The sequence below is a fragment of the Caretta caretta genome, chromosome 1, assembly GCF_965140235.1.
Source record: "Caretta caretta isolate rCarCar2 chromosome 1, rCarCar1.hap1, whole genome shotgun sequence".
NCBI lineage: Eukaryota > Metazoa > Chordata > Testudines > Cheloniidae > Caretta > Caretta caretta.
The window spans coordinates 219,771,165-219,788,298 of NC_134206.1; the positions used below are offsets into that span (position 1 = coordinate 219,771,165).

The 17,134-nt window shown below is 45.9% G+C and overlaps 1 protein-coding gene across 1 annotated transcript in view; it reads left to right on the top strand.

The window, feature by feature from the left end:
• The first annotated feature begins 364 nt into the window (after positions 1-364).
• TULP3 (TUB like protein 3) overlaps positions 365-17,134 on the top strand; it is an 81,076-nt gene continuing 64,306 nt past the window's right edge. The window contains 2 exon segments of the mRNA XM_048823309.2: positions 365-1,053; positions 1,055-1,143. Of these exon segments, the coding sequence (XP_048679266.1) occupies positions 970-1,053; positions 1,055-1,143 (173 nt within the window). The 5' untranslated portion in view covers positions 365-969.

The window sequence follows — 17,134 nt, forward strand, 5'->3', positions numbered from 1 at the left end:
CTGTGGAAAAGGGGCCTCTCAGTTTCCTAACCAGGATGCTGAGCCAGATGTTTTCAGTCCACCAGATCTACGGACTCCAGAGCTGCCCTCTGTGAGAAGCTATGGATGCAATGGTACTTTACCACAGATGAACACCCTCTCTCCAAATCCACACAGTGGCCTTGATCTCTGTGCTGATACCACTGAGAGCCTTGAGCCAACATCTGTACTGGTCAAGGATACCCCAGAGCATGAGTATGGAGTGAAGGTAACATGGAGAAAACGGTCTCACCTGATGAGATACCTGAGGGAGAAGGGGATGCTGAGCCCAAGTGACATCCTAGTTAAGACTGTAACTGCTGATCCCAGTCAGTGCTGATCCCTTTGGAATAGGACAGGCTGCCTTTGACTTGAGGGGCACAATAACTGAAATCCCTTTTTGCTGGCTCCAAAAGCAACGGGCATTGCTAAACCTAGCTGGGAGATCAGTGCCAGGATAAAGAGAAGAACCAGGACTTATACTGTAGGCTAAGACTGCTTGGTGCTGCAGAGAGAGGCTCTCTCCCCGCCAGCCCGCCTGAAGATCAGTCTGCACTGGATCGTGATGGGTGGGGGCGTGGCTGAGAGGTTCCTAGTCTCCAAGAGACTTTCTATACCCAGCCCCGGACGTTTCCTTCCTCCCTGCTCCTCGTCTTGGGTTTCCAGACCCTCCCTACGCCCGCCTGGGCCCTACTCTCTTGGTAGGGGTGGGATGCGCTTTTCGCACCCTGCTCCAGCCGGGGTGAGTAAGCCCACGCTGGCGTCTCTGGGTCCAGCCCTGTTTGCCCCGCCCCGCGCGGCCATTGAGCTACCCCCACAGCTCCGCCTCGTCGGAGCCTCCGCTGCACAGCAGCCACCGGAGTGCCGGGCACGAGCCAAGTGGGGGTGGTCCTACCACCACCCTGCAATAGGCATGCGCGGATTTACCCCACCCCTTCCAGGCACCAGCCAATGAACGCTCCTGGTGTTGCGTCTTCGGCCAATGGCGCCGCGCCTCAGTGTCGGGTGCGGTTGCTAAGGGCAGCGGCGACGGCCGGGGCTAAGCGCGAGTGGCCAGGATCCCATAGCAACGGCGGGGGTGAGGATGGAGAGCGCGGGGGACCGGGCCGGGCCCCGCGGGGGCAGGTGAGACCCGGGGAGAGAGGTGCGCGGGCGGAGTGGCTCGGGGGGCGGGGTCACGGGGGTTTCGCGGGGCTGGTGTCTGGGCTCTTGCTCCCCGTTGGTATCGAGTGAAGCGCCCCGGGCTCATCCGTCGTGGATGCCGCTGACGGTCCCGGCCAGCAGCACCGGGACACCCCCCCGCTCACCCCGCCCCAGCAGACGCTACCATCGCATCCCCGTTAAATGTTTCCCTGCCCCTCCCCCCTTCTTTGTGTGGAAAACCTCCCCAGTCAGGCTCGGCAATGGCCTCTCCCGACGGGCAGGGCCACTGGCTGTGCAGAGCGCGGTGCAGGGCAGCAAATAAACTCATTGCACTCGGGAATGGCTTGGCTTGGTTTAGTTCATTACGGTATTTTAATCTCGGGTGTTAATTGTAGCCCTAGGGTATAAAAGCAATAGACTGATGTCTTGATGTTGGCGATGTCCCTGGCTATGATGTACAATTTTTCAGTATCGCAGTGTGTGCAGCTCAGCCCCTCACGTACAAAGAGAGCACTTACAGGGGAGGGGTTAAAATAGACCAGATGTATTGAAAAATTCTCAGCACTTTAAGGTCCCTGTCCCCCCCAATATCCCCTTCTTTTCCTGAAATTTGTCACAACAGGTCTAGATGATGTGGATAAATATCTCTGTCAGGCAGCCAGACTACGCTCATGTTCCAGTAGTTAGTTGCTGCAGTGGTGGAGAATTTTAAGAAAAGGCTTGTGTCTCTACATACAGGTTGTTCCATTTTAATTTTATCAGTTTAATTAAATTAGTACAAGGGGTGCAATATACTGCACTCCTGAGGGAATTCTATGCCAAAAAATAAAAATTCTGTGCACAATATTTTATTTATTGTGGATAATTTTTAATGTGGAGGCTCCTGCATGGCAGTGAGGACTGAGGAGCACAGGCTGCTGCCTGCACAGAGGTGGAAGATCACCCTGCAGCCCCCTCCCCCCCCCCGGAACTCAGTGGTGAGGCTGCACCCAATCCTGACATAGCACAAGGGCCGGGCCAGACCTGCCCCAGAAACAGCCCAGGGCCTTCCCCTTCTGTGCCAGGTGTACCAGTTGTGGGCAGGCCGCCTCAGCCCAGCATGAGCCAAGTGTAGAGGGGCTTGGTGTGGGGTGAGAAGGTTCTATGTGGACCAAACTGGGTGCGGGGGGGATCTGGATGGACAGGCTTGTTGTGGGGTTCTAGGTGCAGGGGCAATGGGACTCTGCAGGGGGGTCCAGGGTGGTTGGGGCTCAGCTGCGGGGGGGGGGGGGGGGGAGTCTGGATGTAGGAGGATGGGACTCAGCGGGGGGGGGCGTTACGTGCAGGGTCTGGGTGCTGGGGGAGTATGGCTTGGTGGGGTGGGTGTTCAATGGGTCTGCTTAACAGGGGAGCTTCAGCTGCTGCTGAGGGGATGCTGCATGCCAGGCTCCTGATTCTCCCTCCAATTCCTTTCTGTTTCCCATCTCCTCCCCCTTCCTCTCACCACTGTCCCCTGACCCTATCCACCTCCCCTCACTCCCACATTCTCCTCCCCCTGCCCTATCCCACCCCCTTCCTTCCTCACTGCCTCTTCATCCCATCCTCTTCTCCCATTTTCTCTGCCCCCCTGCCCACGTTCCCTCCCCTTGTCCAGAAAACTGGATGGTTCCCAGCACACACAGAGGGGAGCATGGCCAGCACTAGGATGCAGGAGGTGACATCAAGCTGTAGAGTCAGTGGAGCTGAGCGGCACCCTGCTTCACCCAGGCAGCTTTGGATAGCAGAAATGGGGGGCGGGGCACCCCGTATGCCCCCCCATCCCTCACCTCTGGGGGGCAATGCCCCCTGCCCCCCCAAACTATGACCATAGGCGTCCCCAGCCTTTCCCCTCCCCCCAGTGCAGCTTCCCTTTTCTTCCCTGTCATTTTTTGCTGGGAATTAAATCTGTGGGGAGAACATAAGAATGGCCTTACTGGGTCAGACCGATGGTCCATCTAGCCCAGTATCCTGTCCTCCAACAGTGGCCAGTGTCAGGTGCCCCTGAGGGGATGAACAGAATAGGTAATCATCACCTGTCGCTCATTCCCAGCTTCTGGCAAACAGAGGCTAGGGACACCATTCCTACCCACCCTGGCTAATAGCCATTGATGGACCGATCCTCCATGAATTTATCTAGTTCTTTTTGAACCCTGATATGGTCTTGGCCTTCACAACATGCTCTGGCAAGGAGTTGACTGCGTTGTGTGAAGAAATACTTCCTTTTATTTGTTTTAAACCTGCTGCCTATTAATTTCATTTGGTGACCCCTAGTTCTTGTGTTATGAGAAGTAGTAAACAACACTTCCTTATCTACTTTCTCTACACCAGCCATGATTTTATAGACTTCAATCATATCTCCCCTTAGCTGTCTCTTTTCCAAGATAAAAAGTCCCAGCCTTATTAATCTCTCCTAATACGGAAGCCTAATCCCTAATCATTTTTGGTGCCCTCTTCTGAACCTTTTCCAAATCCAATATATCTTTTTTTGAGATGGAGCGACCACATGTGCACAGAGTATTCAAGATGTGGGTGTACCATTGATTTATATAGAGGCAACATGATATTTTCTGTCCTATTATCTATCCCTTTCTTAATTATTCCCAGCATTGTGTTTGCTTTTTTGACTGCCGCAGCACATTGAGTGGATGTTTTCAGAGAACTATCCACAATGACTCCTAGATCTCTTTCTTGAGTGGTAACAGCTAATTTAGACCCCATCATTGTATATGTATAGTTGGGATTATGCTTTCCAATGTGCATTACTTTGCATTTATCAACATTAAATTTCATCTGCCATTTTGTTGCCCAGTCACCCAGTTTTGAAAGATCCTTTTGTAGCTCTTCGCAGTCTGCCTGGGTCTTGACTATCTTTAGTAATTTTGTATCATCTGCAAATTTTGCCACCTCACTATTTACCCCTTTTTCCAGATCATTTATGAATATGTTGAATAGGACTGGTCCCAGAACAGACCCCTGGGGGACACCACTATATACCTCTCTCCCTTTTGAAAACTGACCATTTATGCCGACCCTTTGTTTCCTATCTTTTAACCAGTTATCAGTCCATGAGAGCACCTTCCCTCTTATCCTGTGGCAGCTTACTTTGCGTAAGAGCCTTTGGTGAGGGACCTTGTTAAAGGCTTTCTGAAAATCTAAATACATTATATCCACTGGATCCCCTTGGTGCACATGCTTGTTGACCCCCTCAAAGAATTCTAGCAGATTGGTAAGGCATGATTTCCCTTTACTAAAACCATGTTGACTCTTCCTCAACAAATTATGTTTGTTTGACAATATTGTTCTTTATTATAGTTTCAACCAGTTTGGCCAGTACTGAAGTCAGGTTTACAGGCCTGTAATTGCCGGGATCACCTTTGGAGACCTTTTTAAAAATTGGCGTCACATTAGCTATACTCCAGTCATCTGGTACAGAAGCTGATTTAAATGATAGGTTACAGGCTACAGTTAGTAGTTCTGCATATTTGAAGTCCTTCAGAACTCTTGAGTGAATACCATCTGGTCCTGGTGACTTATTGCTGTTTAATTTATCAATTTGTTCCAAAACCTCCTCTAATGACACCTCAATCTGGGACAGTTCCTCAGATCTGTCACCTAAAAAGAATGGCTCAGGTTTGGGAATCTCATTCACATCCTCAGCTGTGATGTCTGATGCAAAGAATTCATTTAGTTTCTCCGCAATGGCCTTATCATCCTTGAGTTCTCCTTTTGCAGCTTGATCGTCCAGTGGCCCCACTGATTGTTTAGCAGGCTTCCTGCTTCTGATGTACTTAAAAAAAAAAAAAATTTGCTATTACTTTTTGAGTCTTTGGCTAACTGTTCCTCAAATTCTCTTTTGGCCTTCCTAATTGTATTTTTACACTTCATTTTCCAGTGTTTATGCTCCTTTCTATTTTCCTCACTAGAATTTAACTTCCACTTTTTAAAGGATGCCTTTTTGCCTCTCACTGTTTCTTTTACTTTGTTGTTTAGCCACAGTGGCTCTTTTCTTTCTTTTTTTTTTTTTCCTGTTTTCTTACTATATTTTTTAATTTGGGGTATATATTTAAGTTGATCCACTATTATGGTGTCTTTAAAAAATTTCCACGTAACTTGTAGAGATTTCACTTTTGGGACTGTACCCTTTAATTTCTGTTTAACTAACCTCCTCATTTTTGTGTAGTTCCCCTTTCTGAAACTAAATGCTACAGTGTTGGGCCGCTGTGGTGTTTTTCCTGTCACAGAGATATTAAATTTAATTATATTATGGTCACTGTTACCGAGTGGTCCAGCTATATTCACCTCTTGGACCAGATCCTGTGCTCCACTTAGGACTAAATCAAGAATTGCCTCTTCTCTGGTGGATTCCAGGACCAGCTGCTCCAAGAAGCAGTCATTTAAGGTGTCAAGGAACTTTCTCTGCATCCCGTCCTGAGGTGAGATGTACCCAGTCAATATGGGGATAAATGAAATCCCCCATTATTATTATTGAGTTTTTTATTTTAATAGCTTCTCTATTTCCCTGAGCATTTCACAGTCTCTCTCACCATCCTTGTCAGACATGAATCGTGACGCAGAATTCCCCCAGGAGTATTAATTAAATGTACTTACACTGGTATAGCTTACTGCCATATCGGATGGGGAATAAGCATAAAGATACTGGAACAAATTATTAAACAATTAACTTGTTTAAACATAGGGGATAAAAAGGTGCTAAGTAATAGCCAACATGGATTTGTCAAGAACAAACCATGCCAAAGCAATTTAACTTCTTTCTTTGGGAGTATTGGCCTAGTGACTATGGGGAAGCAGCAGATGTGATATATCTGGATTTTAGTAAGGCTTTTGGCACAGACCAACATGACATTTTTCTAAGCAAATTAGGGAAATTTGGTCTAAACTAAATTACTATAGCCAATAATTAAAGAGTATTTATCAGTTATTTGTTGTTAAATTAAGGACATACAAAGTGTGATCTTGCATGGGTGTATCCTGGATCCAGTACTAGTCAATATTTTCATTAATGACTTGGATAATAGAGTGGAAAGTATGCTTATAAAATTTGTGGATGACACCAAGCTGGGAGAAGATGGCAAGTACTTTGAAGAACTGGATTAGAATTCAAAATGATCTTGATAAATTGGAAAATTGGTCTGAAATCAATAAAATGAAATTTAATAAAGACAAGTGCAAAGTACTGCATTTATGAATGAAAACTCAGATGCATACAAAATTGGGAATAATTGTCTAGGCAGCACTGCTGCAGGCAAAAAGGTTCTAGTGGATCACACTGAATATGAGTCAAGGGTGTGATGCTGTTGCGAAAAAGGCAGATATCATCCTGGATGTGTTAACAGGAATGTCGTATATGAGACACGGAAGTAATTGTTGTATTCCACTCAGCACTAGTGAGGCCTTAGCTGGAGTTCAGCTTTAGGTATCACACTTTTAATAAACATGTGAACAAACTGGTGAGAGTCCAGAAGAGGACAACAAAAAGAAATTTTTTATTTTTTTTTAAATGACCTTGGAATAGTTGAAAAAACTGGGTAGAGTTAGTCTAGCAAAGAGAAGGCTGAGCGGGAACATAAGTAAATCTTCAAATATGTAAGAGTTTGTTAAAAACACAATGGTGATCAATTGTTCGCCATGTCCACTGAGGGTAGGACAAGAAGTAATTGCCTTAGTTTGCAGCAAAGGAGATATAAGTAGGATGTTAGGAAAAACTTTCTAACTATAAGGATAGTAAGCACTGGAGCAACTTACCTAGGGAGATTGTGTGGTCCTCGTCCTTGGAGGTTTTTAAGAAAAGATTAGACAAACCCTTGTCAGGAATAGTATAGGTCAGGGGTAGTCCATTATTTTTTGGCAAGGTCCAGATTTCTTGGTCAATGTAAAGTCAAGGTCCAGTCTCCATAGAAACATTTTTCACACTACAGTAACAATTATATTAAGTAAATTAAAAGATTCATGGTCCATTCAAAAGTGTCTAGTGATCTGGATTTGGCCCACAGTCCACCTACTGACTACCCCTGGTCTAGGTATACTTAATCCTGCCTCAGTGCTGGGAGATGGACTAGATAATCTCTTGAGGTTCCTTCCAGCTCTAAATTTCTATGATTTTCATGGTAAACATATATACCAGTATAACTACATACACACCGGTACTAGTGTAACTATATTGGTTAAAAAAAACCCAGACCCCTAATTGACAGTTATACTAGTACAAAAATTGTGTATAGACCAGGCCTTAGTATATGCAAAGCCTTATATTGGTGAGCTGTATGTGTATCCTCTAACTGTGTATGTGTGTAGGAGTGCAGTGTTTCAGCACTTCTGAAATACTTTAAGGAGGCAGTTGTAGGTAAGTAAAGTTGGCTAAGGACTGGTCCACACTACATAGTTAGGTCAGCTTAACTATATCGCTCCAAACTGTAAAGAATTTCATGCCCTATGTGATGTATTTAAGCCAGTGGTCCCCAAACTTTTTACGGTCACATTGTCCCTTACCCCTGTCCATGTCCCCCCTTTCTCTCTTCCCCCCCCCCTCGGAGCCAAGACTTGGGGTGGGGGGGAGATGCAGACAGGGGTAAGGGGGCAGAGGCTGGGGCCGGCAGCCAGGGCCCCAGGCCAGGGGCCAGCAGCTGGGGCCCTGGGTGGAAGGCCAGCAGCTGGCGCCACGAGCAGAGCAGGGTGGTGCTCCCTCCCTGCCCCCCGTGGGGCGCTCCTTCGCCCCAGCCATGCCCCTCTTCGCCCTTCCCCCCTGAACGTTCCTCCGCACCTCCCTAGGGGTGTGCGCCCTGCAGTTTGGGGACCTCTGATGTAAGCCAACCTAAACTCTGGTGTAGACACTTCTAGCTGGATGAAAGAACCCCTTCTATCACTGTAGTAAGTGTCTTACACTACAGCAGCACAGCTGCTCCTAGTGTAGACATACTCTAAGACTGTGAAACTACAGTTTTGCAACCTTAGCCAACTTGGAGATTCATTTTACTTATTGGCACAAAAAGGCACAGCATGAACATCATCATGTCAAGCTTCCCACATATTACTTTCTGCTAAATGTGCTGGAGTTCTGACCTGGAGATACTATATCTATGAAATCAAAGTCTCCATGCCTCTGCAAATCTTTGGCATCGCTCTTGAGACTACAAGCAAGATGTAAATAAGATGTGTTTACTGTAATGTAGACACTTCTCCATTAGCAACTAGATTGAGCCCACTAATTTCAGATTGACTATCCAGCTAACAATTCCTCCTCTGTTTGTGTGCAGGACCTAGCACACTGAGGGCCCTAATCTTTAATAAGATCTATGTCTGCTACTGTAAATGAAAGAAGTAAATAAAAGAATAAAAAATAATCGGTGTTATTAATAACTCCTAATTTTGATTGAATTAGAACCAGTGGCTAAAAATTAGAGTTCTAGATCTCCTTAAAGTGTGGTTTTGCTTCAAAATGTGACTCTTAAACATCTTTATGGGTTTCCATATTTGTCCATTAGTAGTTCCATATTACTTTTTCTCAGTTTATAAATTGTTTTTATTGTAATTCCCAGCCATGTAAACTCACCCTGAGATCTGAATCAAGCTGAGTGTGTGTCTCTTGTTCCCCCTCTCCCTCAGATTGAACTTTATCAACAACAACCCTGTCCCAGCTGAGGTGCAGTATAAGTGTAGTAAAAGTGCAATTGAGGTACTTACCTAAGCATATCTCACCTCAGGGAAAATATTCTGCAAGTGGAATCTAGTTAACGATCTTGTTGCTAGAGTGTAAGCCAAGAAGGAATTCAGCTCACCTCCAAAGGGGTGTGAACATTGCACAGTGGCCAAAGAAGTAAAAGGTAGTGAATATGTCACTGAAATAAGTAGCTATGACCTGGGATGCATTCTAGATCCATTGAATAAAAAAAGCCCTTTTTGTAGTCCCTTTTTTCAAAGTCAGAACTGCACCTGAATAGTCCCTTCAGTTCCCCGTAATTCTTTTCTAAATTTAGAATATTGACAGTGCACTTTAAAGTAGACACGTCACAACTTTCTCTGTCCCCCTAACTCATTTAAAAAAATAATCTAAGCTTTCATTTTCACTATAATTGCAACTGAGACAAGGGACATGGTTACAACAGTTAAGATTTGTAGTCAACTTGCAAACTATGTTCCTGCAACCACGCCAAACCTTTGGGTTGCTCAAGGCTCTTGCATCTTTATTGGGATGTGATTGGGTCCTGTCCACACTACAAACTTTAACCGTGTTGTATCTGGGATAAGGTATTTGTAACTAGGTCGGCTGATGTGATTAAAGTTGTAGTCTTTGGATATTGAGAAAATTATTTGCCCTTCCCGAGAGAGGACAATTCCACTCTTTAAAACCTCAGTTCCTGAGTTGGGCCATACGTTAACAACTAAAAGTGCTAGACTTGTAGAAGCCCATGCATGCAACACATGTTAAACTTCCACACTCCTTGCTTGCAGTGTTCTTATTCAGGTAAGATAAAGAAATGGACAAGGATCTAAGTCTCATGTCCCGGAGATCCTAACAGACTTAGCAGTTTTACTTACTACTTGTTGAGCCACCTAGCCTGGGTTAGAATTTTAATTTTGTTCATCCCTTCTTGATAACTTTTTGATTCTTTCATTTAAGAAATTGGATTTTGTATGTGGCTGTAAAACTTCTGACCTGTCAACTCTGAGTATCCTCTTTGGTGAGGAACCTGTGTGCTCCTCATGAATGTGGACACCCACAATTGTGTTTAATGTGAAGGGGCATAAAGTAAGGGTAGTGTGGAGGGTGAGGTGTCTATGCAGTTCTTAGGTTTTGAGGGAGTGGATGAGTAAAGGAACTGGCATTCTGACTGGAAGGCTGCTTAAATTTAGGTTTTTGGAGAGAATGTAATACTTGCTTCAAGCATTGTGTGGAAAGCATCCTTGCTTGAGCTTGTAGCTTCTGCACTAAACAAACCACAATAATTTTTAAAATAAATAGATTTCAAAACAGCCATAAGAGTGGGACTATGAGTCATGTTGTTTAGTCTGGGCTAGGTACTGTATAGTTCAGACAGTTTAACTGCTGACTTCGTTGCTAGGAGAGAATGGTATTTGCTTTACTTTTCATTGGTTCCATGCTGTAATGGGGTACAGCGTCAACAAAAGTGACAGACTAGGTTTAATAATTCACGAAGGGGAGGTCATACTGGTCAGGATCCCAGGTTCCTGCATCCGATGAAGTGAGCTGTAGCTCACAAAAACTTATGCTCAAATAAATTTGTTGGTCTCTAAGGTGCCACAAGTACTCCTTTTCTTTTTGCGAATACAGGCTAACACGGCTGCTGCTCTGAAACCTGAGAACTTAAAACAAAAACAAACCGAAGAAACAAAAAGGAATTTTTAATGGAAATTTGAGGGCTATCTCAGTGAAAGGACTTGAATAGTTGAGAGTGTAGCTGGTGCTCTCCTGCTGTTGAGTAGAGATTCCTTTATCTGGATGAAGCCTGAGGAAGTCTAGAGATAAACCTAAATTAGCTTGCTATTGAAAGCAGAGCATAGATATTTCCTTCACAATTCCCCAGCAGCAGCAGTGGTGGTGAAGAGCTAAAGGATGCCCTACCCTGAGTTATGTTGTGATTTAATGCTTTTCCTATAAATTCCAGGATACCCGGCAGCTGGGATTTCTCTCAAGTTTTTGAAATTTTCCAGCATCTGCATTTAGACTATGAAAGTGCATTGGCCGGGAATCAAATCCAAGTCTCCCACATGGGAGGCAAGAATTTTACTACTGAACCACCAGTGCTCTCTCCAATGAATGTATCTGGCAGGAAATTCCTGTTTTTTGTGCCCAAATATGGATTTTTTTTTTTAAAAAGTGCTTGCTGGGAATGTCTGTATCTCAGCATTATGCAGAGTTTGGTACCTGGAATATCTGCCCCTTCTTCAAATATGAAGCCAGCTAGAATGTGAGAATAAGAAAATACTAGCTCTTTTGTCATTCCTTTACTCCTCTGCCCTTGCACTCCAGACAGGTTTGCTATTTGATAGCTGGCCTGTGTCCGTTTTGGGCTCTGTGGTATTCCTTTTAGGAGGACAGTGCGCCTTTCCTTGTATCTCTGCTTCATTGAAGAACTTAATAAAACTTATTAGAAGGAAAGGGTTCTTGTAGGTCACATAACAGAAGAATGAAGTCTCCCTCCAAACATCAGTGCAGCAGCTTTATAGAGAATATTGCATATTCTTCTTTCCACTCCCTTCTGAACTGTATTTCAGACATGGGCTCCAGTAGTGGCTTTTCAAAAGCTGCTGTTCTATTTCCACTGGCTCCATTATCTTTGGTATCTAGTGGGTCAGTATCAAGGGCACTTGGATTACTAATTGACACATCATCTAAACAGCTGTGAATTCATGACTGTTAAATCCTTTTATGCTTTTGTTGGCACTCATCATGTGTTACATGCACCAATTTCAGCATGTACTCTCGGACTAGCACCTTTTCTCAGACCTGTGCTCTGAACGTACTCTCCATTTACCTGTTAGCCTCCAGAACCTAGACAGACTGTTTCCTATCAGAACTAGAAATGCATTCTTATGTACGATAGGGGGAAGTCTGTTTTAACCTCTTGCTGTATGATTTAGGGACTGTTGTAAAGTGAGATGGACCCTGCATTCTTCAGTGTTGTTTTAATGAGGTTAATTGTCTACCCTGGCAATTGAATGACAAAACTTTTGTCTTTCAGAGGAGTTAAACCCCTCACCCCTGAAAGACAAAGGTTTTGCCGTGGCAAGTGCCACTGTGAACAGCACGTTGTTGGCAGGAGCGCTTTCCTGCCGACAACGCGAACACCGCTCGTTTGGCATAGAAGATTTTTGTTAACAGGAGAGCCGACAAACCGCACCTACACTGCACGACTTTTAGCGGCATGTCGCTAAAAGCTGTGTCGTGTAGATATAGCTTTAGAAAGAGGTTTGATATAACCTCCAACTGCGCTAGACATAAGACTCCCTGATACAGGAAGCATTAGATATGTATATAACAAAATGCTGTAGGCATTGTATGTGATGAAACACAGTTACACAAGATACGTGACTTCACTGGAGTTATACCAGGGATTTTCCATATCTTCCTTTTTTAAGCGTGGTCTGAAGGCTAGATGCAGTGGCCGATTAACCCAGGGGTCCCGGCCAATTTGGGGGCTCCCCAGGAACATGTAACTCTGGCCCTGCTCCTCCTATGCCTTGGGGCTCTGCCACCCTGCTTCTTCTCTCCCCCCTGAGACCTTGCCTCCTGGCCAAGTCAGAAGCCAGAGTCTGGCTGTGATAGGGCAACCATATCCCCCCCCCCCCCCCCCCCCGCTCCACAGGGACCTGGCCTGAGCCCCTCCTCCCCATGCAGAGTTGGCCCTCCCATGCGGAGCTGGCTTTTTAGTATGTACAGTACCTCGTACAATGGGGGCCAGATCCATGATTGCAGCCAATAGGTGCTACCTAATAATACGTGCTAAACAGTAGATGGCTTATGCCATTGCACTCTTTGGATGCTTATTGCTCTGCACTGCTGCCATTTTCACAGGGTTGGGTTAAGTTTATGTAACCACTAAAACTTAAGGGCCCCCAAATAGATTTTTTTTTTCTTTTTGCCTAATCACTTCCTCATTGCTCTGCCATCCTCCTGCGAACGCTTGTATTTTTCTCACTCTTCTGTTCATCTTTCATTTTCTTTCCAAATGAGGCATCCAAGCAAGCAACTTCTAGGAATCAGCTGACCATGTCCTGTTGCTCTGCCTTTGACTCACTGGTACAACCAGACCGCTCTAACTGCAGGACTTGGATACCATTCATCCTGCTTTAATCTATCCCTTTGTCCTCATAAATACCCTTCCAATTTAGTTTTGCTTAGGCTGTCCCTACTGTATGTTGATCTCTCTGCCCTCTCCACTGACATCTTTCTGGATCCTTGCAACTCGTGGGGGAATATTGCGCCATTGCACATGCACAGAATTCATGTCCCCCTGCAGATTTATTTGCCTTCCTACAGAAAAATGACTTTCTGACAGGGAAGCAAAGGGAAGCTGCAAGAGCTGTCACGCACCAGTCCCTAGCAGCGCAGATACATCATTTCAGGCACCCGGAGCAGCTGACGGAGAGGTAAACTACCGTGGGGCTGGGGACACCCCAGCCACTAGCTCCTACCATGAACCTGGATCAGCTGCTAGTTCCGTCTAGAGGAGAGGATGGGACGTCCTCTTCCCCTGCAAGGAATGGCTGGGGCTGTGTCAGAAACCTCCCCCAGTTGCAGGAAGCTCAGCATCCTCCCCTGCTTCCTGCCCCCATTGCTCCTCAGCTGTGGGGAGAGGAGTCACTGTATTGGGAGCTGCTCCACACAACCCCCGTGGACCTCCCATACTCAGACAGCATCCGGACCTCCCATACCCAGATAGTGCCTTCAAGCCTCACCCCCATCCACCCAGAACCCCCTTAGCCCTCCATACCCAAACCCCACCCTACTGAACCTCAACCCCTGCATCTGGGGCCCCTCTGCACCCAAATCCCTGGCCACCAGACCCTCACCGCTGTACCCAGACCACCCCCCACTGAGCTCCCTGCACTCAAACCCCCACCCGGATGCCCCATCCTCTGCACCACCCTGAGCCCCCACATCCAGACCCCCACACAACTGACTCCCAACTAGCTGCACCCAGACCCCCACTCCAGCAAGCCCCACTCCCCCAGCACCCAGACCCCCCTGCTGAGACTCCCACACCCAGAACTGTCCACTGAACCCCAACCACCTTCACCTGGAAGCCCCTGCAGAGTCCCATTGCCCCTGCACCTGGAACACTTCCCCCCCGCCCCCACGAGCCTCTTTGCATCCAGATCCTCCCACACCTAGACCCCATATTGAGCTGCCTGCACCCAGATTGTCACACACAGAATCCTCTCACTCCACACCTGGATCCCCCCAAACTGAGCCCCTCCACACTTGGATCCTGCCTGGTTGAGCCTGCCTTCCCCACACCTGGTGTACCTGACACAGAGGGCAGGGCCCCAGGGTGTTTCTGGGGCAGGTCCAGGCCTTGTGCTGTGTCAGGGTTGGGTGCAGCCTCACCGCTGAGTCCGTGTCCTGGGGGTTGGGGGAGCTGCAGGATGATCTCCAACCTTCCTGCAGCCAGTGGCCTGTGCTCCCCACTGCCATACTGGAGCCCCTCAAATAAAACTTGCAGAATTTTAAAATATTGTGCACATAATTTTTAATTTTTTGGCGCAGAATGCCCTCAGGAGTAAACTCCTAGATCAGTTACTGAAGTGAGCAGATTCCTCTTTTGGCTTCTGACACTTCTCCTGCATGGTGATGGATATGTTTTTACTAGGTGTGGGCATGTACTGCTAAATATGCTGTTTGACAGTAGGTGTCAAACTGCTCCCCCCAATACCAGTAACTCCTGGAGTTGAAGAGTTCCACTTGTATTGACAGCATTTTAGGTATTTTGCTACTGCAAGTGTTAAAGGCAGTGGACCTCTTTAATATCAACACAACCTATTTTCATCAGTGTTAGTGGGTGCTGGGCGCAGCCATGTTTGACACCTAATTGCCAGATATCACTCATTTTCAGCATGGATGCTTATCTGGAAGACACAGGCTAGTTTTGAACTGAACTGGGGCCCATTAAAATGACACACAATGAAGTTTGGAGGTTTGGTTACAAAATGGTTGTCCCTTGTCCCAACAACATAATTAAAGAAGACCCTGCCATGATTACTATTAGGGTTAAAGCTGTTTACAGCTGAGTCAGAGTCTATTGACTTGCTTGCTTTTGTAATGTAGCTGCACTCTTACAGCTTGTCTTCATGTCTTCAAGCTGCAGCGGCTGTGGTGTTTTAGTGAAGATGCTACTATGCTGATGGGTGTACGTAATCCACCTCCCCGAGAGGCGGTAGCTATGTTGACGGGAGAGCGTCTCCCCCGTCTGCACTGGGGGTTAGGTCGTTACAACTACATGCCGGGGTGTGGATGTAGTTATACTGATATAAGTTTGTAGTGTAGACCTGGCCTTAGGGTATTTCTGCACTGCAATTAGACACCCATGGCTGGCCTGTGCAAGCTGATTTGGGCTCATGGGGCTTGGACTATGGGGCTGTTTAAGTGCGGTGTAGATTTTGGGGCTCTGACTGCAGCCTGAGCTCTGGGACCCTTCCATCTACACTCCAATTAAACAGTTCTTTAGCACCAGCCAGAGTCAGCTGGCAAGGGCCAGCCACAAGGTTTTAATTGTGGTGTAGGCATAGCCTTAGTGTACTGTACTTTATTGACTATAAAATGTTATTGTTTTATTTACTGTTTCTAATAGCTAAGGTTTTTATAAATGTGAGAAAATACCATTGTTTTGACTTCACAATTTTTTTTCATTCTGTTGAAAGAACATCTCAGAAAAGTACCCCCTAGGCAAATTACACTGTACAAATAGCATTGTAACAGCTTGATCCAAAGTCCATTGAAGTAAATGGAAAGGCTCCCATTGACTTCAGTGGGTTTAGGATGAGGCCCTAAGAGCATAATAACACTGCTAAGCAATGAAACAGCCAAGTAAACAAATAAGAGAACTCACCTTGCCATTGCACCTGTGGTGTAACGGTGGACAAAATCGCAAAGAAAGAAATGCACCGATAAGGCTAATCCTTTATGTGCTAAAAGCACATATGGTATTGTTAACCATGCTTTCATAAATATAAACGGAAGGCTAACCACCTTTAAATCCCTCCTGGCCAGAGGAAAAAACCCTTTCACCTGTAAAGGGTTAAGAAGCTAAAGATAACCTCGCTGGCACCTGACCAAAATGACCAATGAGGAGACAAGATACTTTCAAAGCTGGAGGGGAGCTGTCTGTGTGTTGCTTTTGCCAGGACCAGAGCAGAATGCAGGTCAGAACTCCTGTAAAGGGCTAATAAGCAATCTAGTTAGATATGCATTAGATTCTGTTTTGTTTAAATGGCTGATAAAATAAGTTGTGCTGAATGGAATGTATATTCCGTATTTTGTATCTTTTTGTAACTTAAGGTTTTGCCTAGAGGGATCCTCTATGTTTTGAATCTGGTTACCCTGTAAGGTTTCAGAGTAGCAGCCGTGTTAGTCTGTATTCACAAAAAGAAAAGGAGTACTTGTGGCACCTTAGAGACTAACCAATTTATTTGAGCATAAGCTTTCGTGAGCTACAACTCACTTCATCGGATGCATAAAGTGGAAAGTACAGTGAGGAGATTTTATGTACACACAGACCATGAAAAAATATACATTGTAAGGAGAGTGATCACTTAAGATGAGCTATTACCAGCAGGAGAGTGGGGTGGGAGGAGAGAAAACCTTTTGAACTGATAATCAAGGTGGGCCATTTCCAGGAGTTAACAAGAACGTCTGAGGAACAGTGGGGGGGGGGGGGGGAGAATAAACAAGGGGAAATAGTTTCACTTAGTATAATGACTCAACCACCCCCAGTCTCTATTCAAGCCTAAGTTAATTGTATCCAATTTGCAAATTAATTCCAATTCAGCAGTCTCTCGTTGGAGTCTGTTTTCGACGTTTTTTTGTTGAAGGATAGTCACTTTGAGGTCAGAAATCGAGTGACCAGAGAGACTGAAGTGTTCTCCGGCTGGTTTATGAATGTTATAATTCTTGACATCTGATTTGTGTCCATTTATTCTTTTACGTAGAGACTGTCCAGTTTGCCCAATGTACATGGCAGAGGGGCATTGCTGGCACATGATGGCATATATCACATTGGTAGATGTGCAGGTGAACGAGCCTCTGATAGTGTGGCTGATGTGATGAGGCCCTATGATGGTGTCCCCTGAATAGATATGTGGGCACAGTTGGCAACGGGCTTTGTTGCAAGGATAGGTTCCTGGGTTAGTGGTTCTGTTGTGTGGTGTGTGGTTGCTGGTGAGTATTTGCTTCAGGTTGGGGGGCTGTCTGTAGGCAAAG